Source organism: Protopterus annectens, chromosome 7.part0, assembly GCF_019279795.1.
Source record: "Protopterus annectens isolate FY-2018-M chromosome 7.part0, PAN1.0, whole genome shotgun sequence".
Taxonomy (NCBI): domain Eukaryota; kingdom Metazoa; phylum Chordata; order Ceratodontiformes; family Protopteridae; genus Protopterus; species Protopterus annectens.
Genome location: NC_056739.1, coordinates 433229086 through 433253937, shown reverse-complemented (window position 1 = coordinate 433253937; position 24852 = coordinate 433229086). Strand labels below are relative to the sequence as shown.

At 44.5% G+C, this 24852-nt stretch overlaps 1 protein-coding gene across 1 annotated transcript in view; it reads left to right on the top strand.

Annotated features, from left to right (window-relative positions):
- The window catches only part of FXR2 (FMR1 autosomal homolog 2), a 1381282-nt gene that overhangs the window by 583533 nt on the left and 772897 nt on the right, over positions 1-24852 (top strand). The window contains exon 9 of the mRNA XM_044076212.1: positions 20424-20502. Within this exon, the coding sequence (XP_043932147.1) occupies positions 20424-20502 (79 nt within the window). The remainder of the gene's footprint in view (positions 1-20423; positions 20503-24852) is intronic.

Below are 24852 nucleotides of genomic sequence, written 5' to 3'. Positions count from 1 at the left end.
ACACATTCATACCACTTGTGCAGACTAGCCATGACTCTTTGGAACTTGGCTCTGGAATGGCAAATTGAACTTCAAGCACAGTACTTGCCAGGATTGGAAAACACACTGGCAGACAATCTAAGCAGAAATATGACAGATCCACATGAATGGAAGTTGCATCCTCAGGTGTTTACAGAGATAATCCAAGCGTGGGGGAGGCCAGACATAGATCTTTTTGCCTCCCACAGGAACCATCAATTGGAAAAGTTTTGTTCGAGGACCTTTCATCCAAAGGCCTGGAGAGTGGACGCCCTTTCATTCAGTTGGACAGCATGGACAGTTTACGCTTTCCCACCTCTGCCTCTACTGCCCAAGGTGCTCCTGAAAACAAGAGCGGACAGACCGAAGATGATACTGATTGCTCCAGATTGGCCAAGGCAACACTGGTATCCGCTCCTGAGGAGCCTAACACATACTCCTCCCTGGTCCCTACCTCTAATGCCTCTTCTGCTGACTCAGCACAGCTACAAAACTCTTCACAGTCAGCTGAAAACACTCAATCTCGCTGCATGGAAAATTCCTTAACACCACAACAGACCCTACTCTCCAAGGAGGTGCAGAATGTCATTTTGGAGGCCAGAAGGCCACCTACTAGAAAGGCTTACTCTGCAAAATGGAAACGGTTTTGCTCTTGGAAAGAGAAAAAAGGCCAGGACCCTAGAAAACTGAATTTGCCTCGGGTATTACAGTATCTAGCTGAGCTGCTGAACAGTGGACTCTCATTTTCCTCCATAAAAATCCATGCCTCAGCCATTTCTGCAGAATTCAACACGGATCCTCCCTTATTTTCTCACCCACTCTTACGACAGTTCCTCAGAGGGGCTAAGAATATAAGACCACCAAGGAAACAACCAATACCAGCCTGGGATCTTAATTACATTCTAGAAAAATTAACATTGCCTCCTTTTGAACCAGCTGCCTCAACAGATTTGAAATATTTGTCCTGGAAAACAGCCTTCCTTCTGGCCATCACTTCAGCTCGTAGGGTTTCTGAACTACAGGCCCTCATGGCGGTGCAGCCCTTTCTCATCTTCCATCAAGACAGGGTTTCCCTTCGTACCAACCCGTCATTTATGCTTAAAGTGGTATCCAGGGTAGCTTTAAACCAAGCCATACACTTACCTACCTTTTACCCCAATCCTCAAAACAAAGGGGAAAGGCTGCTACACTCCTTAGACATCCATAGGCAGCTACGTTATTATTTGGACAGAACAAAGTCCTTCAGGAAATCAGAACAACTTTTTGTGTCCTATGCTGTAGGGGCCCAAGGGAAGCCAGTTACCAAGCAGACAATTTCAAAGTGGATAGGCCACTGCATACGGTTTTGTTATTCATATCATGGGAAATCTGTTCCCACAGGCATCAGATCCCACTCCACCAGGGCCACAGCTACCTCTACAGCCTTCCTCAGAGGAGTTCCTACCAAAGATATTTTGGAGGCAGCCACTTGGAGTTCTGTACATACCTTCACAAAACACTATCACCTGCCTTTATATTCCAAAACTAGAGCAGGCTTTGCCACTGCTGTGTTGCAGGGCATTCTGGCTCATCCCAGTTCCACCTAGTACCTACCACCCTGTGCGTAGCTTTGGGACTCTACCCATCTGTGATTACTGCAGCTGTATGCACGATGAACATAGTACAGTTTTGTACCTCCCATAAATGTAGATGTTCGAGTGCTAATACAGCTGCAGTACAGGTTACCCTCCCTCCTTCCCCACTTGGTAAAGGCATGGGGCCTAACCCCCCTCTTCATACAACCTGACTGGGTTATCCTTCTATGGTTTATTTGCTTGCAACTACTGATTATGGATTATATTGCATTGCATGTATATATATATATATATATATATATATATATATATATATATATATATATATATATATATATATAAATATAATTTATGTATTGCCTTCCTTCTGGGGGCACCTGACATCTGGGGCAAGAAAGACTGAAGAACATGGCGTCGGCAGTGTCTTATATACTCCGGCCTCACTGACGTCAGGAGAGAAAGCGACAACAACCGACGCCGGACCTAGACTTTGGAATTCGGCTGACCGGGGACCCGCCTGATGGCAGAGAACCCATCTGTGATTACTGCAGCTGTATTAGCACTCTAACATCTACATTTATGGTAGGTAAAAAACTGTACTTTCTCCCCTAGAGGCAGAGGGGGAAACTCACAGGGAAGACTCCCTTTTCGGGGCAGAGGGGGACTGCGTAACCAGGGTTCCAGGGACTCTCTCCCTGGCCAATCCTACCAGCGCTCCTGAAGAGCGGCCCAACTGCTTTCCTCTGGAAGTGGTTGGGGGTAGTTTCTCTTTGTACCCTTCTGCTTGGCTAACCATCACCACATATTCTTGGGTACAAAGGATAATAACCAGAGGTTATCATATTCCCTTCGACCTTTGTCCCAACAAACTTACCCGACGTTCCACCCAGTGAAACTTACCCGACGTTCCACCCAGTGAAAGGGAAGAAGCAGCATTAGAGATTTCAAAACTGCTAAGAAAGAGTCATCCAAATAGTCCCTCCAGACCAGATGGGATCTGGATTCTACTCAAGACTATTTTTGGTGCCAAAGAAAACCGGGGACTGGAGACCAATTTTGGTTCTCAGTGTATTGAACAAGTTTGTAAAAGTACAAAAATTCTGGTTGGTCACAATACAGTCTATCCTTCTGCTTTTGAAAAAAGACAATTGAATGTGCTCGATAGATCTTCAAGATGCGTACTACCACATAAAAGTGGACAGACTATCAAGAAGATTCCTTTGCTTCTGTGCGGGAGCTAGTCACTACCAGTTCAGAGTACTGCCCTTCGGATTCTCTACAGCCCCCAGAGTGTTCACAGAGTGCTTGGCAGTCGTCACAGCTCACTTGCGACTGCAAGGATTCCAGGTGTTTCCATACCTAGACGACTAGCTCATCTCCGCCCCACCAGATATCTATTGAAAGAAGCCCTGGCATACTCTCTCCTCTCTGCAGAAAGGCTAGGCATAACCATAAACTGGCAAAAATCCAATCTTACCCCATCTCAGTCCACAGAATTTATAGGGGTCATCTTGAATACAAAGAATTGCAGGACATCCATTCCGGAGCACAGAATTCTAAGGATAAAGCCAACTGATCCCAATCCTTTCAAGGGAAAAATCCACAGCTCACTCTGTTCTACAGTTGTTGGGTTCCATGGCAGCCTCCAACACCATTGTCCCTCAGGCCAGGTTTCACATGTGGCTTCTACATTGGCTACTGCTCATCCAATGGTATCTCTTTCAGTACCCTGTTTCAACCAAGATTCGGGTAACTCACAGGTGCAAACAGGATTTAAATTGGTGGATGGCCCACAACCTGTCAAAATGGTCTCACCCCTTCTCCCCCCAACAGCCCAAGGCTACACTGACCATGGACACCTCCCTGATGGGGTTGGGGGGCTGTGCCAGGGACAGACAGTCCAAGGTACTTAGTCCGAAATGGAGGCCCATCTGCATATAAATGTTCTAGAGCTGGGGGCGGTGCTTCTGGCGTTGCAAGCATTCCATACTCTGCTGCCGTCTGGGACTATTGCGATACAATCAGACAACATGGCAGTGGTCTGGTACATCAACAAACAGGGTGGAACCAAATCTTACCCACTTTGTCCAGAGGCCATGAGGATATGGCATTGGGCGATGGCTACCAACTGTTTTTTTCTAGCAACGCACATTCCCGGGAGTTCCAACGTGATAGCAGACAGACTCAGCAGGTATATACTACAACCTCACGAGTGGTCCCTGAATCCCTTGATAGCGGCAGAGATTTTCAACCGCTGGGGTCTTCCTTGCTGCGACCTCTTTGCGTCCCCAACCAACTACAAATGCAGCAACTTTTTCACCCCAATTCCCCCTCTGGGACAGTCACCCAGGGACGCTCTAGTCCACAATTGGCCCTCTGGTCTACTTTATGCATTTCCACCTCTCCCCCTCATTTCCCAGTTTCTGAAGAAAGCCCGCTGGTTGAAGAGCAAAGTAATCCTCATAGCACCATATTGGCCTCGTCAGATTTGGTTCCCCTTCCTTTGGCCTCAGCTGCTAAATCAACCGTGGTTTCTCCATCCAACCCCGAGCTCCCATCCACAGAATCTGTTTCACCTCAACTTGAACAGCTTGAAGCTCACATCTTGGCTCCTCCAATTCCCTTGATTGCCAGGCAGAATGATCTTTCTTTGTCAGTATGTGACATTCTTATTGCATCTCATAAGTCTTCCACCAGAATTACATACAGCAAGTGGAAAAGATTTACCTTTTGGCTGAAAGAAAAACAGGTAGATCCTTTTTCAGCACTAGTGTTGATAGTACTGGAGTATCTAGCTACCCTATTTCAATCCGGTCTATCTGCCTCTACCATTAGAGTTCATTTGGCTGCAATATCTAATTTTCATGATGGTGTCCAAGACTCCTCTCTTATGTCACACAAATTATGCAAGATTTTCATAAAAGGCGTGAATCATCTAAAATCCCCTTTTAGAGAACCTACTCAACCATGGGACCTGTCATTAATCCTACAAGCTTTGACAATGCCACCTTTCGAACCAGCTTCTTCTTGCGACCTCAAATATTTGTCATGGAAAACCTTGTTTTTGGTCGCCCTTACTTCTGCCAAACGCATCTGTGAGCTTCAGGCCTTATGCATCAAGAGTCCATATTTGATTTTTCTTAGAGATAGTGTCATTGAGAACTAATCCTTCCTTTCTGCCAAAAGTGATCTTTGAAATGTCCATTAATCAAACCATTGAATTGCCAGTTTTCTTCCCCAGCCATTCAAACAAAGGAGAGTATTGCCTACATACCATAGATATTCACAGGTAAATTTGCTTCTACTTAAACAGGATTAAGGCCTTTTGTAAATCAGACCAGTTATTTTTGGTCTGTTCTGGACCTAGATAAGGATGTGCTATTGCTAAGGTCACATTGGCTAAATGGTTGAAAGACTGCATGACCTTCATTTATAGACAACGTAATAATTCCTTACCTACTACCGTAAAGGCTCATTCTACAAGGTCGGTGGCAACTTCTGCTGCTTTCCATGCCAGAGCCTCTTGACATGACATTTGTGCAGCTGCAACTTGGGCTGCTACTCATATCTTCATCAATCATTGCAAATTGGATTTGGCTTCCAGGGGAAGAGCTTATTTTGGTTCTATGGTGCTCAGGAATGTCCTTCCATGAGAGTCTCCCAGGAATAAAGGTAGCTGGGGTCTCTGTCCCACACGTAAGGAATGAACGAGGATTAGCAATATCAGATAAAGTTGTGTCTTACCCTAACGTTCCATCTGTATTGTTGATCCTCGTTCAGTCATTACGACCCTCCCTCCTTCCCCCTCCTGTGGCTTCTAGTGGATCTCACCATCCGGTTCTATTAGGTCATTTGACCAGAGGTAGCCTCTACTTTCTTTTGACTTGCAAACTCCATCTGAGGTAACAGGGAGAGGGGAATTCTGGGTAAGAGTTTTAGCTCGAGAGTTTGTAGCTGACGTGAGCTTGGAAGATGGCCGGCTTGGTTCTGAGGTCGGAACCGATACCCACACATAATGACTGAACGAGGATCAACAATACAGATGGAACATTATGGTAAGACATAACTTTATTTTTCATGCTGACCGGGTCTACCTCAGGACTAACCCTACTTTTATGCCTCAAGTGTGGTATCCATTGTGGCTCTCAACCAATGTATCCATTTGCCCACCTTTTTCCCTAATCCTCAAAATAAGGGGGAAAGGATCCTGCACTCTATAGACGTGCACAGACAGCTCAGATTCTACCTTGATAGGACTAAGCCCTTCAGGAAATCTGACCAGTTACTAGTCAGCTTTGCACCTGGGGCACAGGGCAGGGCCATATCAAAACAAATCTTCTCCAAATGGATAGCACACTGCATCCATTTCTGTTACAAACACCATGGGAAGCCACCCCCTCTGGGGGTCAGAATGCATTCCACTACAGCAACTTCAACCTCTACAGCCTTTCTCAGAGGGGTCCCTACCAGGGACATTCTGGAAGCTGCTACTTGGAGTTCTGTTCATACCTTCACCAAGCATCACCAACTGCCTATTTTCTCCAAATCCAGGGCAGGCTTTGCAGCAGCAGTCCTGCAGGGCATACTAGCCAGCCCCAACTCTTCTTGACTGCCTCCACCCATTCTTCAGCTTTGGGAATCAACCCAAGTGTGATGACTGCAACAGTGAAACACAAAGAACATAGTGCAGATGTTCATCGTGTTACACTGCTGCAGTCATCACACTTGGGTTATCTGCCGTCAGGCGGTCCCGCAGTCGGCCCGAGTTCCAAAGTCTTGGTCCGGCGTCGGTTGCTGTCGCTTCTTCCCTGACGTCAGTGCGACAGGGGTATAAAAGAGGCAGCTGACGCCATTTTCTTCAGTCTTTCTTGCCACGCGGTGCCCGAAGCAGAAGCAGTTCGCAAGTGCCGGTCGGCCGACTCATGAGATTTTCAAATCGAATTTCAGACCGAAGTCTTCAATAAAGCTAAGTACCCCATTGGGGAACCTTTTCTTGTCTCAGTCCGATGTCAGAAAAAGTTAATAAATGCATTTCTTGTGGGAAGCAAATACCTCATAAGGACTTTCATTCTTATTGTATCCCTTGCCTAGGCCCCAGACCACGACATCGCAGGTTGTCAGTTTTGTGTTAGGTTTAACAAACGAACTATTAAACATTGGTTTGATTTCGCCTGACATTTTTTTGGTAGAAAATTTAATTATACCATGCCGTCGGAGCAACCGACGACCGGGATGCATAAAAAGCGCAAAGATAAGGACAGGCAGCCGTGACCCAAACCAAACACCGAGGCCTCTGCTAGGCCAGTCACCGAGGCCTCTGCTAGGCCAGTCACCGGTTCTCCGGTTTTCAGCCCCTGACGACCGCTGATTTAGAACCCCAGCCTGCATCCGACTCCCAAGCGGAGATTGCAGGTCCTCCAGAGCCTTTATCTTTAGGCCCTTCTGACTCCATGGCTGAAGGTGATTCCGGTGCAGTTGAAAGGCCGTCAGTTGCTGAAGGTGTCTTCAGACTGACTACACTTACTATTAAATCCTTTGCAAAACTGAAAATTCTATTAAAAGTAAGGAAGCCTGTACAGCAGTCTCCAGTGCAAGGCCCCATGCCTAAGAAACAGATGCTTAAGATGGCCGAAGACTTAATTACCCTAATCAGGGGTTCCCATCCCCCACCTGACAAAAGGCCTAGACAGGAGGAGGACTACGCTTCCTCTGACCAGGTTTCCATTACCTCAGATTCTTCTGAGGAACAGGAGTACTCTTTTCCCCCTTATGAAGACTCTGATGCTGAAGAATCTATTCCTTCAGCATCTCCCCCAGAAGACTACTCTTTTGGGGAAACTTTACATACCATGGGGGAACATTTCCACTGGGAAGGCCAGGATTACTCTGATTCTAAGAAAAGGCTCCGAGAGTTCCTCTTACTACCCCAGCACAGACCCCTTGCTATTCCACTTGTGTTAGACATTATGGATGATGTTTATTCAGAATCTAGCCTTAACCCAGATTCATTACCTCCTGCACCAGCCAAACCAGACAGATACTACAGAGTCCCTGACTCACATAAATTCCTATATAAAAGCCCTGTTGCTGACCCAGAAACAATTTCCCAGGGTCCCAAAGGGGTTAAGGCCTCTATTGCCAAAAATCCTGTACCGTCTGAAAGGGATTCTAGAGCACTAGACAGATGGGGAAAGGAAAGTATATACCTCAGCTACTCTAGCTATGAGGGCCTTAAATTGCCAGTTTCACATGCTGAAATATCAACAATATTTGATGTCTCAATTAAAACAAAAAATGAGCACACATACAGAGCAGCCTGATTACAAGGAAATGCAAGATTTGTTGCATGCAGCAGAACAAGTGGGAAAACATACTTTGCAATGTGGATTTGATTCATTGGAAGCCTCTTGCAGAGCAGCTGTAACAGGGTCTGTCATTCGTAGGCATGCTTGGTTAAAAGAACAAAATTTACCTGATCATGTTAAAGCAAAGTTATTGGATGCACCCTTACAGCAGGATGTTTTATTTGGTGTGAAAGCAGAAGAGGTTTTAAAGAAAATGGAGGATAAGGCAAAATCTATGCAGACGGTCAAGGATTTTTTACAGGTTCAACCCCCTTGTTTCAGCAGAAATTGGCCAACCAAAAACTGGTCCTTTCCAACTTCTGACAGAACACAGAGGGGCAAATGCAGATGCCCAAGGGGCAGAGGTCAGCCACAAGGCTCTTACAAGCCACGACAATGGGGTGCCACAACCCAGAAAGGAGGAGATGACAGGTCTCAAACTATCAGAAGACAATCACAATGACTTACCCCTCAGACTGCCAAGCAAATCATTCTTGGCAGCTCCCTTGGGAGGAAAACTTGCACTTTTTGCAGACAATTGGCACATCATCACAAAAGACAAATGGGTTCTAAATATTGTAACTCAAGGATACAGGTTCCACTTTCACACTTTACCAAGGATAAAAGGAATGCCAGACCTGCCATCAAATCAACGGGCAGAGGCTCAAAGACAAATTACAGCACTCATGGACATGAGAGCCATTCAACAGGTTCCTACACAGGAGCAAGGACAAGGATTTTACTCAAGACTCTTTCTGGTTCCTTGAAAGGACAAAGCCTGGAGACCCACTCTGGACCTTTCAATTCTAAACACATACCTGGAAGTACCCAAATTCAAGATGCTCACACTACAGCAACTTCTTTCCATGCTGGGCAAGAAGGCTTGGCTAGTAACGTGGGACCTCAAGGAGGCATACCTGCATGTCCCTATCAGACAAAAATTGCAGAAGATACTTCCGATTTATAGCAGGTACAACTCATTACCAATTCTCTGCACTGCCCTTTGGCTCATCTACTGCGCCCAGGGTCTTCACAAAATGCCTGGCACCAGTAATTGCATACTGCAGACAAAGAGGAATCCAAATATATCCATACCTGGACGACTGCCTTATTCAAGCAGACAGCAAGGACATTCTTTTAAAACATCTGGCATTTGTAAAAAACATACTAAGTTGCCTAGGGTACACAGTAAACGAAAAGAAGTCAAAACTAGTGCCCTCACAAGACATAATATTCCTGGGTGCCAGCTTAAATACAACGGCCCAGATGGCTTATCTCACGTCAGACAAGCAAGGACAACTGACTCAATACTTCAAAATGATGGCAACAAAGACCCAACTCCCTGCAAGAAAAATTCTGCAGGCCTTGGGATTCATGGCATCTTGCATACTTACTAATACCATATGCAAAACTGCATATGAGGAAATTACAATGGTACCTGAAAAGCGTATGGACTCAACACAGCCACAGCTTGGAAACAATAGTGCCACTAATTCCCTGCCTTCAACAGGAGTTTCTATGGTGGGCTCAGGCATGTCACCTCAACAAGGGTCAGCCTTTCACCTTGCCCACAGCCAGGCAAACAATGACAACAGATGCATTGGGTTATGCCTGGGGAGCACACATGGCAGGACAGTGTATTCAGGGCAAATGGTCTGCAGATCAAATGCATCTCCACATCAATCAAAAAGAGATGCTAGATGTACAAAATGCCCTAACAGCTTTCAAGGACCTCCTGCATCCAGGACAACTTCTAATAAAGATGGACAACACCTCAGTGATGTGGTACATAAACAAGGGGGCACACATTTCTACCACCTATGCAGGCAAGCCAATGACCTTGTGGAACACAGCACTGACCTACCAAGTTCAACTACAAGCACAATTCCTGCCAGGAAAGAAAAATACATTGGCAGACAAACTAAGCAGAAATATCATGGATCCTCATGAGTGGAAACTAGACCCACAAGTATTCACAATGATAACCCAAAAATGGGGGAGCCCAGACACAGATCTGTTTGCCTCCCCCCAAAACTACCAACTGCAAAAGTTTTGCACAAGGACATATACCACACACTAGCTTGGAAAGTGGACGCCCTTTCATTCAGTTGGAAAACACTAACAGTGTATACCTTTCCTCCACTGCCTCTTCTGGCAAAGGTGCTGCTAAAAGCCAGATTAGAGAGGCCACAAATGATACTCATTGCTCCAGACTGGCCACGCCAACACTGGTATCCAGTATTAAGGAACATGGCTCAAGGCCCACCATGGATTTTACCTCATATTCCTCACCTGCAGACTCCGCAAAACAATCAGATTCTACACAGCCAGCTCAAGACTTTAAATCTGGCTGCATGGCAGATTATCTAAGCAACCAGTCAGCACTTCTGTCTACAGCTGTTATGGATGTCATCCTGGAGGCCAGGAGACCCAGCACCAGGAAAACCTACTTAGACAAATGGAAAAGATTCTGCGCCTGGAACCAGGCTAAAGGCCAAAATCCTCTTGTCCCAAATATTCCTCAGATTCTGCAATATTTAACTGAGATGTTGCACAAAGGCCTTTCCTTTTCATCTATAAAGATCCACGCTTCAGCTATTTCAGCTCATTACAACACAGATCCTCCTATTTTTTTCACATCCATTATTAAGACAGTACCTCAGAGGGGCTAAGAACATGAGACCGCCCCGAAGAGCACCAACTTGGGACCTCAATTTTGTTTTGGAGAAACTTACACTACCGCCCTTCGAGCCAGCCTTTTCAGCTGATTTACAATTTTTATCATGGAAAACTGCCCTGCTGATAGCAATAACTTCAGCACGAAGAGTCTCAGAGTTACAGGCCCTAATGGCAGTGGAGCCTTTCATCATTTTTCATCAAGACAGAGTCTCTTTACGAACTAACCCTTCCTTTATGCCAAAGGTAGTATCCAGTGTGGCTCTAAACCAAACCATTCATTTACCCACCTTTTATCCAAACCCCCAGAATAAAGGGGAAAGGCTCCTACACTCTTTGGACATTCACAGGCATTTACGTTTCTACTTGGATAAAACAACGGTTTTCAGAAAATCTGATCAGCTCTTTGTATCCTATGCTGCAGGATCTCAAGGAAAGCCTATATCAAAACAGACCATTTCAAAATGGATAGGGCATTGCATCCGTTTCTGCTACACACACCATGGGAAACCTGTACCTGGTAACATTAGGCCTCATTCCACCAGGGCTACAGCAACAATCGGCAGCCTTCCTCAGAGGGGTACCAACCAAGGATATTTTGGAAGCTGCAACTTGGAGTTCAGTGCTCACCTTCACCAAGCACTACCACTTACCTCTATACTCAAAAACCAGAGCTGGCTTTGCCACTGCAGTTTTGCAGGGCCTACTAGCTTCTCCAAACCCTGTTTAGTACCAACCGCCCAGCCTTAGCTTTGGGATTCAACCCAAGTGTGATGACTGCAGCAGTGTAACACGATGAACATAGTACAGTTTTGTACATACCATAAATGTAGATGTTAGAGTGTTCACACTGCTACAGTCCAGGTTACCCTCCCACCTTCCCCTCTTCTTACCTGGGTTTTATCTATAGCTCCCTGTTTATACAATCTCTAAGATGTATTTCTATATGGTGTATTTGCTTACAGCTGTAGCTATTGTTTTCTACTTCTGTAATTTACTTAGGATTATGTATTGCCTTCCTATTTGAGGGCACCTGATATCTGGGGCAAGAAAAACTGAAGAAAATGGCGTTGGCTGCCTCTTTTATACCCCTTTCGCACTGACGTCAGGGAAGAAGCGACAGCAACCGATGCCAGACCAAGACTTTGGAACTCGGGCCGACTGCGGGACCGCCTGACGACAGATAACCCAAGTGTGATGACTGCAGCAGTGTGAACACTTGAACATCTACATTTATGGTATGTACAAAACTGTACTTTGTGTATACTTACCATAAATGTAGATGTTGATGCGTATTCACTGTTGCAGTCCTGGTTTCCCACCCTCCAGCTCCCTTGTCTCTCTCTCTCTTTCTCTTACTCACTCCTTACAGGGATATTGGTATTTACTTTTTACTGGTGGTGTTTTACCACCGTAACTTATCTCCCTATTTGGGGGCTCCTGACATTTGGGGCAAGAAAAACTGATGTAATTGTGTCTGCTGCCTGGTTTTATACCCCTGACTACCTGACATCAGTCTTGAAGCGGCAGAAACTGATGCAGAAATACTAAGCTTCTGGTATTCGGGCCGACTGAAGGCTACCCCTGGCAGGATAACCCAAGTGTGATGACTGCAACAGTGAATACACTCGAACATCTACAATTATGGCAAGTGTACACAACTGTACTTTCTCCCCAACTGTCAGTCTCTGGAGGCAGTCTGGGGCCGACTAGCTTTGTACCCCGAAGCCTGGACCCAGTTGAATCAAAACCATTGGGTGCTAAGCATAATATCCAGAGGTTACTACATTCCCTTTTCCCTGCTACCTCCAACCTTCAAAAGCCTTCCCAACATGCCACCCAGGCAATAGGAACAGATAGCACAGGAAATTCAACAACTGTTCCAAAAAGAGTCATCCAGGAGGTCCCAGCTGTACAGAGAGGATTCGTAACCTACTCCCACTTCTTTTTGGTGCCAAAAAAGACAAAGGGACCCAAGACCCATTTTGGATTTGAGCAAGTTGAATGAAAATGTATATAAGTCGAGGTTTCGAATGGTTACGGTTCAGTCCATTCTGCCACTAGTGCACAAGAATGACTGGATGTGCTCAGTAGATCTCAAGGACACATACTTATTGCATCAAAATAGACAGGCCGTCCAGGAGGTATCTGCGCTTCTGTCTGGGAGCCAATCACTACCAATTCAAAACACTGCCCTTTGGGCTCATCGTAGCCCCCCAGGTGTTCACCAAATGCATGGCACTGGTAGCAGCTCACTTGAGGCTCAAGGGATTCTAAGTGTTTTCATATTTAGATGATTGGCTCCTTACCACTCCCACGAGGCATCCACTAATCCAAGCCAGGAACTACTTAATCCAGTTGTCACAATCCCTGGGCATCACCATAAATATGAGCAAGTCCAACCTTACTTTGGTTCAGAACCTAGAATTCGTAGATACACAGGATTCTGTGGGATCAGGCACAGCAATTATTAGTTTGACAGTCCCCCATGGATCCATTTGATCCTGCAGACCCTAAGGTCCATGTCTGCAGCTGTTCTGTTTCCCTAGCCAGATTTTTCATGCGTGTTCACGTAGCAACACAGTGGTCCAGTCTGTCTCAGCCCTAGCCAGATTTTTTCATGCGGGTTCTATAGTGGACATTAGCCACACAGTGGTCCATTCTTTCTCGCCACTTGTCCCTTCGCATCAGATTGACTCCCATTTGCAGACGTCACATCAATTGATGGATACAGTCAGTTATTCTAGGCAGACCATTTTTGAACAACCCTTCTATAGCCATGACCACAGGCACTTCCCAGTTCGGGTGGGGGCGGCATTACAATGGGAAGATGATCCAAGGCAAGCAGTGCCCGTCCAAGACCAAGTTGCATATCAGTGTTCTAGAGATGAAAGCAGTCTTACAAACATTGCAAGCCTTTCAGGACATTCACCCCTTGGGGACTGTTGCAGTACACACCGACATGTCTGTTGTCTGGAACATCAACAAGCAAGGCGGAACCTGTTCTTACCCATTGTGCAGTGAGGCCATGAGTGTGAGTGAGTGATATCTTCAGACTGTCTTCTAATTGAACTTTTATCCCAGGGAAAACCAATGATCTGGCAGGCAGATTCAGCAGATCGCACCTGATTTCACATGAGTAGTCCCTCAACCAATTAGTAGCGAGCATGATCTTCAACATTTGGGGTCAACCTTGCTGCTATCTCTGCCTCTCCCCTCAACAGTAGTTGCAATGCTCTTAAATGTTCCTCACCATGAGAATCTGGGGAATGAACTCCCTGTCCTGTACAGATCACCTTAAGGTCCTGTCTTCTCAGTCTCCTACAGGTTACTGAGAGGTGGTCCATGTCTATAGGTTCATAGGTTCGTACTAGGCTATCTGCCCTAGGGCATTTATAAGCCTAGCCAGAGTGTATGTGGCTTACACCACCCCTTAGGATGAGAATACTACGCCCTTTTAGGGTTTAGTTTACTATGCCTCTGTCTAGTAGTGACACAGAGATGACCCCCGGGGTAAACCTACGATCTCCCATCCACTCGTCGAGATTTCTCTTGAATAGAGTCAGTGAGGGGCTCTGCCTAACATGGACTGGGATTCTGTTCCAGAGTGTAGGGAGCCTCCGGGTTATGAATCTGTTCCTCCAGCACGTTCTATTTATTTCTGTGTTGAGGTTTAAGTCACTTGTTCTCGTGGCTCTGATGGATTTGGATTTTCTGAGGTGGAGCATGTCCATTAATTCAGAATTGGACATGGCCTTGTACGTCAGGCACAGATCACCTCTGAGTAGGCGGTATGCGACTGAATAGAGCTTGAGTTTTTTCAGTCGGGCAGCATATGACATATGTTTAAGACCCTTTATCCTCTTGGTGAGGAACTTTTGGGGTCTTTCCAACTGCTGCAGGTGTCGGGTGAGATACATCCCAAATGGGGCATTGTACTCAATCATTGGCCTGATAAGAGAAGAGTACAGGGGCACAATGACCTCTCTTGATCTAGATGTGAAACCCTTCATGATAAGGTGGGCAATATAGAAGGTCTTCCTAACCACTTTGGCAATGTGAGTGTCAAATGAGAGGTTACTGTCAACCTGGGTCCCTAGGTCCCTGATTACCTCTTCCGTACTTAATGGATTACCGCCTATGTGGTAATTTGTCGGTACCTTGTTTTTCCCAAAGGGTATGACTACATTTTCTGGCGTTCAGCTTAAGGCCATGGCTCTGGCACCAATTATCCGTTTCTATGAGGCCTCTCTGAAGGATGTTTGTGTCCGCTGGAGTATCAAGTATGGCGCCCAGTTTGCAGTCATCTGCGAACTTTGTCAGCCACAATCCTCCTATGTTTGCCTGTACCTCGGAAAAATAAATTCCGAACAAGAGGGGTCCCAGGACTGAGCCCTGTGGGACACCGCTTGTGACTGGCTTAGAGTCTGACATAGCTCCAGCAACTCTGACCCTGTGGGTTCTGTCCTTGAGCCAGTTTGCAACCCATCTTGTGACATATGGGTTTACATTTAAGCTGGTGAGTTTGTCTATGATGCCCGAGTGGGGTATTGTGTCAAAGGCTTTGCAAGGTCAAGGTAGGCTGTGTGAACTGCCTTGCCCTCATCAATGGCCTTAGTGACTGTTTCAAAAAGTCGACCAAGTTCAAAAGGCAGGATCTGCCCTTGACAAAGCCAAATTGGGTAGGATCCAATGTCTGTAGGTCCCCAATGTCTTTGTTTATGAGTTCCATAATGATCCTCTCCATAGCTTTGCAGACCAGGCTCGTCAAGCTTATGGGGCGGTAATTTCCAGGGTCCATAGAAGCACCGCCTTTGTGAAGTGGGACCACTGTTGCCGTACGCCACTCTTTGGGTACGTATCCTGTGGTAAGGCTAAGATTAAACAGCAGCCTTATGTGTGGGTTTAGTTCCTCTTGGAGTTCACGTAGCACACAGCCCGGGACACCATCCTGTCCCATTGATGCTGTGTTTTTAGCTTTAGAGAGGGCGGCTCTCACCTGGGCATCTGAGATGTTTGGGAGGCTACACTCTGCTGGGATAGTTGTTTCTCCTTTTGGGGGGGAGGAGAAATTTGCACTGAACCTGTCTGCCAGAATGTTGGCAATGTCAGTGGGTTCAGTGTATTTTGTGTCATTTTGGACTAACTCTGAGCATATCTGGGAGTTTCCACCCAGGTTTCTAACATAGCTAAAGAAGGCCTTGTGATTGTCTTTTGTGTCATTTGCGATTTTTCTCTCAAAGTTGGCATTGGATGATTTTATGAGTGATCGTAGTTTTTTGCTAGTACTGATCAGAGATGCCTTCCCTTTTAGGGATTTTGCTCTGTCGTGTAGCTTCCTCCTTCTGTTGTAAAGTTTGTTTTTGGCTGGGGGCCCCCCGACCGGGCGCCCGCCTCTTGGGGAATGGGTCTTGGTTTTATTTGGGATTGCATGATCCATGCATTCTTGAAGGTGCCCATAGAAGGCATTTGCAAAGGATTCAGCAGTGTGGGTTGTGGTTTCCACTGGCCCAGGGGCCATGAAAGATACCACTTCAGTCTTAAGAAGTGTGAAGTTTGCTTTTGAGAAGTTCTTCACTGTGGTCTTTTGTGCAGGGGGTGGGGGCAGGATGTGGATTTCCAGTGAGATTAATTTATGGTCTGATCTTACCAAAGAGGGATGTACTTCCGGTGAGGAGCATTTTGTCCCCATGTTTGTGATGATCAGGTCTAGTATATTGTCTCCTCTTGTGGGAATGGTGACTAGTTGTTCCATTGCATTTGAGTTTATGAATTCTAAGAACCTTTGGGCTAGGGTGTTGGGGCTTGAGTAATGTTCCCAGTCTATGTTTGGGTAGTTGAAGTCTCCCAAAATGATGGTATTTGGAGAGACATTCATACTCTCCAGTGTCTTCAGGAAGGCTGTGTGGGGTTCCTGAGTTTGAGAGGGTGGTCTGTAGCACGCTATAAACTGCAAGGCAGTTTTGCCTATGGTTAGTTGCACCTGGATAGTCTCCAATGCTTCGTGCGTTGCCACTAACCTGGAGGTGTGGGTATCTTTGATGAAAATGGATACTCCCCCTCCTTTTGTGGTTCTGTCCAAGTTTTGGGGCCGAAAAGCATGATATGAGGTAAAACCTGATAGTGCTGGGGTGCTCTCAGGAGCCTTGAACCAGGTTTCAGTCACTGCACAGACATCGATGTTCTCCATACTGAGGAGGGCTTGAGGCGTGCATCTTGAGGTTTAGACTTCTGGCATTGAGCAGCATTACCCTTAGTTTTTTTCCACTTGTGTTTTCTAGGGAGGTAGGTTTGTCATTTGAGCCTTGCCTAAAAAAGGCACTATGGTGCCAAGAGCCTTGGCCAATATCCGGAAGCCCAGGGGTGACAGGTGCAAACCATCCCTTGCGAAGCAGCGTGGCTTGTCAAGCATGTCATCCCAAGCAGACAGACACTGGATCCCCTTAGAATGACACCAGTAATTAAGCCAATTGTTAAAACTGATCATTTTGTCTTTGTACTGTGGCATCATTCTTGGTGAGGGTAAGATGCTGGTCAGGGTCATACCGGCCTGGGCTACATAATCAGAGAGCTCCTCTATGTCTCTTTTCATGTAGTCCAGGGAGGTACGTCTCCGGTCGTCTAGCATATAAGGTGCCCTTGGATCCAGCGCCGATGGATCTCTTGCATATCCGCGAGACTAACACCACCAGAAACGCTAGATTCATGGACCTGAACTTGTGTGCAAAATAAATAAAACCTGATGGAGGAACAGATGTCTCAAATTATTTCTGCACTATGGAATCTGCCCCATCTATGGGAAGCAGAGTTCATCCCTGACCCTGTTCAAAAGAAACCTTGATCACTGAGTGGGAAATCACAAATTCACCTCTGCCCCCCCCCCCCCATTCTGTGATGAACAGAAGTCGACAGTAAGTAAATTATTCCCAGCTAACATACACCACACACACATAACCCTTGGCTACCTCCTTACTAACATACTGTGCCATATAGGCATCCAGGAAACTCTGGGACAGAATTGAGTTGGGTTACACAGCTGGGCTTGTAAAGGCTCTGGTGCTGGCCTAATATGAACATTTGAACTTAAAAGTACACACACATGCTGAACAGATAGTTCATTTAGCGGTTTTCACCAAAATGATTTACACAGCCAAATTAGCTAAAACCAGTCTGAAACGTATACAAAATGTAGTAAAATAACTGCTGTCTGGCTTTGTAGAGGCCCATATCAGCTGGCAGGAGCTAGAAAACTACTCTTTGGACATTGTGATGTGGAGTCTTTCTGCCCTCTTTCAGAACATGCTTGAACGATTATTGGTGATAGGCAGAGAGCTCCTAGGAATTCTGCACTACATAGCAACACCATTCTTATGGTGCCACTTGCCAGGCAGCACATAAGGGGATTTTATTGGTACTTAAATACTTGGAACTAGCAGTCTCACTCCATGGAGAATACCATTCCAGTCCTGCACTAAGTATAGAGAAAGCTGAACAGTGAATAGAAGTCCAAAGAAACAAGGGCATGCCCTTCAGACTCCCCACAACCAGACCATGACCAGACTACTCTGATATGGCATGGGGTGCACCAGTCTTGGACCCGAGAGTGCAGGGCCTGGTCTTCCAGGGAGGGAACATTGCACATTAGCATAAAAGAGATGGCAGTCATTCAGAACTTCATGTCTGTCTGGAAGCTTGAGACTGTGCATGCCATAACAGATGACCTCTTGGTTATTTGGTACATAAGCAAGGGGAAACGCACTTCTGCCACTTCTGCAGGATAGCTATGCAGATCCACATGAAAGATGTTAGACAGGGACATGTTCTTAGATTTCACAAATAGATGGGGTGTGCCAGTGGTAAACATGTGCTTCCCCAAGCAATGAGCTTTAAGCATGAGAGAAGTAATAAGGCCAAGTGGAAGGAAATCATCCCTAGCTGTGATGAAAATATTCTACCCTTAGTGCAAAAGGAGAGAATAGCACCTGTAGCAAGCAGACATGATGGTGGTTCTTAAAGAACACCTGTCCTTTCATGACTGGCATCCTCACATCCTTAAATCATAGCACCCTAACCTGGAAGCAGAAGCTCTCATCACAGATCTTACTTTTCCCAGACTCGTTCTTTCCTAAATTTTGTAAACTCTAGAAATCTATCGGAACAGTTTTGCTTATCTTACTGAAGACCTAATGGTCCTCGACCTTGGCAGTAAACTATGGTGTTAGAATATAAACCTTGATCCTGATGTTGCATGCAAGAATAAAGATGCTTGAGCTAAATATGTGGTATGTCAAATATGGATACATTTGTGGGAATTTTTTATGATCTCAGAGATGCAGCATAAACGTGGATGTAAAAAATATGTACAGAAGCAGTAGATCATAAGTTAAGCGGAAAACGTAGGGGGACACACAACTACAATGCAAGAAGTCTGGGGGGATATATATATATATATATATATATATATATATATATATATATATATTTTTTTTTTTTTTTTACTTAAGCTTTTGAAGGACCTACAGGAATTTAATTTAGTGCGAGTTAAATGCCTTTCTGCTCTGGCACTAAGAATGCCATTATTTCACATTGAAGAGCATGGACTGAAAAGTTTCATACAGTTATAATTTTTAGATATACTGTCCAGAAGACCCCTGCAGAGTCTAGCCCAATTTTCCTAACTTCCCCGGAACACTGATTGGTTTGGTGGTTTGCTTATGGTTGCAAGATAGGTAAATGGAAGTTTATTTATTTTTTATTTATTTAACATTTGTTAACTGGAAAAGTCCGACTAGGACAGAGCTTATTTTTGGTGGAGGTCCAGGGAGAAACGCTCCAGACAGACGCATATCTTTGAATATGGGAGGAAACCGGAGTACCCAAAGGAAACCCACGTGAATGCAGGGAGGACATGCCGACTCTGCAAAGAAGGCTGCCCAGCCGAGAAACGGACAGGCGAACCTCTTGCTGTGAGGTGACAGTGTTAACCTCTGTACTACTGTGCCGCCCAATGAGGGAATATAACTTTAGACTACAGGAAGTAGCTTAATGGCTTGTAGTTTTAATCCTCTACTGTCTGCCAGAAATGCTGTGGCTTCATGAGGTGAACAGTGGTAGGAATTGAATCTTCGATCTTGTAATCCAAAGTCTGACATCTAATCTATTAGGCCACATGGATAAGGTGCAGAACCTTCAAGCTTTGAATACAGTTGAGGTGTATTGCTTAGTGTAGTAGTATAAATAACTGATTTGAGGATCACCTGTAAAAGTGTCTAAGATGATTTTTAAGGCATCAGACTGAAAGTTAATGGTAGTATGGAGCAAAAAAAGACTACTACATGTGAGAGCGCATGCTAGTAAGACCATTTGACAGTACAGCTTTTTGATGGTAGTACTACTGTAAAATGAGAGACTTGCAGCTTGTTTTCATCTGCATGACTAAACGTAGAGCTTTCGCACAGTGCTAAATCTGGAAATAAAGGGTAAATATATTTACTCTGTCAGTCTTTATTGGTCCTTTAGCTCTGGTTAATCCAATTTTAATAATTAAAAACTGATAACTGCAGTTTGCTGAAATTCTGGCACTTTGTAGTTTCACTGATGTGTCCAGTGAGTCAGCACACAGTTCTCACTCTAAGTTGTGCACGCAGTGTAGTTTTGCTCTGGATCACACGGTAGTTGAAATAGTGGTAGGTTTCGTTACTGTGCATGTGGCTGTTTACCCATGCCTCTAACTATACTTACTGCTTTGCACTTCATGTGTTTTTTGTCTTAAAATTTGTGGCACTGCCCTTAATTTTTTCCCTTTTTGTAGTCACCAGAAGCTGTAAAACAGGCAAGAGGCTATTTGGAATTCTCTGAAGATTCTGTACAGGTGCCGAGGAATCTAGTTGGTAAGTTGAGGTTCCACACTGAAGCTGCTGTATGTTAAACAGTACACAAAAATACACTTTACAAAATGATTTTAATTTAAGTGATCTAGTTAATTCTTTTTTTTTTCTAAATTACATTTCTTATGTGAGTGAAACCCACTGAGCAACGCTCTGGAACACAGAATCCTAAGGAGAAGTTCAAGCAGAACATGTAGAACTTTTTATATGAGCATACAGCAGTGAAGTTAAACATTTTAAATGCATACACTATATGTTATTGAGGAAAATTAAAAGGAAGTCAGATGCAGTTACATATCTTAGAGATGGTAGCAGGGAGTTAGACCAAGTGAAAAAGGATAAAGTGGTAAAACTCAAAAGTGCATCTCAGTTAGAAACTGAAGTGTAAAATTCTGTTCAGTCTTTAATTTTTTTAAAAGGTTCTGTCTCATATCCAGGCTTATTTGTGTGCAGAGTCTGGAGACTTTGCAGTTTCTTCTAGTAGTAGTGCAGATGGAGTAGAAAAGTCATTTTGGTGCATTTGGGGTTCAGTGACTGAAATGTGCATGTGATGCTGTTGCTCAAGAGTGGTTGTGTTAGCTAGGCATTGAACGACTGGCATGGCTAAGAAATGTTTTACAGTGAATGTTAGAATTGGCTTCCTTACATGTGATCACCAGGTTGACAGTCAAAACACTAGTGTTTTCTAGTTCATTATCTTTAATAAGTAGACGTTGCAGTGTCAGGTTTTGTGCAGATCTGCTCTTCACTTTTTGGAGGAGTTTCTTCTTCTTTCACCACAGTTACTGCACCTTTTCAGGGCTAACCTGGGAACAGGGGTCTGGTTAAGTGACATGTTCAGAGTTGCCCAGTATTCAAATGAAGGTGGAATGCATCCAAACTCTGTACCATGAGCACAGTAAGCATATTGTTAATGGCTCAAGGCTTACAAACTGCAAAAAAAAAATGTTTTGATAAATATAGATGCTTTTGTTAGATCTGTTGCATACTGAAGTCATTTGTGGCTGTGTTTTTTTGCATAGTCTTTGAATATTTCATTTGGGAAGTGTCAGAATTCATGCTGCAGTGAGACTCAAGTTCTTGTTTAGCCAATTGTCATGTTTGATTGGAAAGGAAAGTTAAAATGAGAGCGAAATTAAGTTTATCTAATTCCTCAGTACAAGTAGAGTTAAGTTACAGTTAAGCCGTTACTACAGATAAGCCGTTTGTAAAAGGAACTAATTTTCGTGAACTTTGCCAACAAAAGTGTTGTAAAGGAAAAGCCGCCTATTGAAAACCTAGGTTCAACAAGAAAAGAAAATATAACCAGTGACATTCAGAATGACTGCTGCCTCCTTTTTTTTTTTTCTCCGTACTCATCCCCAATATCCATAGAAGCAAGTTGTCTTATTTATGCTTGGAAGAAAGCCAACAGTCGAGTTCTCACATTAGCAAGCCACCATAGTAAGACATTTTTTGAGAGCTTAGAAGAGTGTAAGCATTTTCCTAGTCTTGTGTATAGTACTTCATATCAGGAAGACTCTAGAATCTCAAGTCTTTGCGGTCTGTTTGAAGATCCATTTGAGTTATTAGGCAATTTGCTGGGGACTGGTTTAGCCAAGGTAATATTTGTAGGAAATTAATATTGAATTATTCTTGGGGAAACCTACTTCAGCAACCTGTTAGTGCAGGGCAGCTGGTCTCTAAAGGAAAGGTCACACTGAACACAGTGGGAGACTGGCCTTAGGGTCCCCCGACTACCTTTAAGGACCATTCTAAGCCAGGATATTTTTAACAAAGATGGACAGTACTGCAGGAATGCAGTACATATAAATTTGGAGAAACCAGATCCTCTCATTACTGCAGAGATTGTTTACAATCTCTGTATAAAGCATTTGTTTGGGAGAGGCTGTCATAGGTTAGTGTGCATCTCTTAGCAGTTCGTGTACCATATTTGTAGAATCAACGCTTTAAACATGAAAACCACATTGAAACATGAAAGGAAACTGGATCCTTATGTATTTCAGGAAATGGTATGGCTTTGGGCCTTCCAGAAGTAGAACTGTTTGCTAAATCTCTCAGCCATCAAGTTAGAATTTTTCACAACACAGTTTGAAAGTCCGATATTTCTGCACATCAACTCTGACCTTATTGTATGAGCTTCCTGATAGATGTGGTATCACAAAACAGTTAACACTTAAGTGCTATAAAAATTAGAAGTACAGGATCACAGACCATTATGATAAAAAAAATGCAAATTAATACTTTTTTATTTATTTATTTTTTTTGCAGAGGGCCAAGCCCTCCAATCCCGCAGCCCTATACACTTTAGTGACACAAACCAACTCGGATGTAGTGTGGGTTAAGGAAGAGAATCCCCAAGATGCCTCTCTCTTTTAATGAAAACTCCTTTATTCCTGTATCAAAAACTGCATGCAAGAAATCTTATTGTTAATGTGTCAGATAAACCTGTCATACCTTGCTGCCTTTTTCTCTCATTCAGATGATACCACTGAAAGCAGAACATGTCTGTTTTGCTAGTTTAATCATACAAACTCTGCTCCTTGATTAAAATTTGTGATTTTTTTTTTTTGCTAATGAGCCATTTTATTTAGGACTTGAGATGTTTGTTTTATTCACTGCCACAGTAGTTAACACTTGGTGTTTCTGGTGCTGAAGGCTCAATGCCCTTTCTAGCTTCGAGGTTTTCACTCTTGCTGCCCCTACATGCTGGACAGTTGCTCTCCCATGTTGACTTCGACACATCTGTAGTAGTATCTCCACACCTTTATTTCTTCCTTGCTGCAAGCAAAGATTATTTCATATGCCAATGCAAGCACAGTCAGTTCACCTTAGTGTCCAGAGTTAAGATAATTTTAGTCCTTGCTTGTAGCTAAGGAGAATTTGGGTGTCAAGACCATTGATATCAGTTTCCAGCACCAACTGTATTGCTCTCGAAAACAAGTCCCACACAAACTTTTTCATTGTCTGAGTCCTATTTGAGAACAGAGCATGATGTTGCTTCTGCTTCCATTGTACTAGGCTTAACCAGAAGGCTAAGTGGTGCCCCAAATTTCTTCAGGAATCTGAAGAAGCTGCATCCTTTTCCAGCTCCAACATAGCACTGACAAAAGTCCTCAAAGGATGCCCTAGGAAAAAATCATCTGTGGAGACTAGCAGCATATCCTTTGAGTCCAGTGGCCATCTTAGCCTCAAGGGTACTGGGTCTGGTGTGGACCATTTGCAGTTCCCTGCTGTGTGCCTGTGTTGACCAGGGCCTCTAGCACTGCATCTCAGGGTGCTGCCACACTTAGATGGTGGCACTTCTTTGGCTGAAACCCTGCAGCAGTTTCACTGCAGAAGAGTTTCCGTGGATATCTTGTCCCAGTGTGTTTATCATAATAGCTGAGGGTAACATTCCCTTGGTTGTGGTATGCAAGATCATTTGTGGCACTACAGTAGAAGTTTTAGCCAACCACACAGGACTGGAGATCTGAGGTAGCCATCACTCCCAAAAAACAGCTTAAGGTATCAGAGCAGACATCTGCCTGCCTCAGCTGGCTTGGCCTCTTCCTGTCCTTGCACTCTCCCCCCCTTTCTTCACAAAACCTGACAAAGCTGGCTCAGGAGTTAATACTTTTTCTCCTGCTCCTACAGCCATCTTCAAAGCTGCTGGCAGCGTCCGGTGTTCCTACCCTGAAAACGTAGGGAAAACTCTCTCCTTGCCCTTGAGGAATTGGACACCTTTGTCTTTGAAGGCTGGTGAACTGGCCTGTGTGGACATAATCTCCTCCCCTGTTTTATAGAAGTCAAACCCTGACTTTATACTATTCTCTGCCTCTTCACCAGAGTATTTCTGATTTTGAAGGCACCCAGTAAGATGATGGAGTTCAATTGTAGTCATAAGGATTTCTTGATACCCAGAAGAGATGTAGGGAATTTCTGGGACTGCCAGAGTCAAAACTGTTAGCTGTCCTTCCAATGATTGAAGCCTTGTAGGGCGCATTTACCAGTACATCTTTGCATCAGACTGCAAACCCTCTACCCTAAGAAGCCCAAATGTTTCTGCAGGATGGTGGATTCTAGTAAGAATCTGTACAAGAATCCAGTTGATCCAGCTGTGATGTCCATGTATTCCAGCAAGATGTCTACTGCCACTCCAGCCAAGACTCCCCATCCGAATGGCAGGGGCAAATTAACTGCTTTGGGAAGAAAGCCTACACTTGGGCAACACTGGTCTTTCAGGGCGTAGGTGTAAGATGCCAAATTCATATGTTAGTTGCAAAAGGACAGGGCTGAGAAGAGACAAGGCCATAAGAGAAAAGTACTAGGCGTATGCAGTCTCACCTCTCAGGTTAGCAAGTAGATCATGAA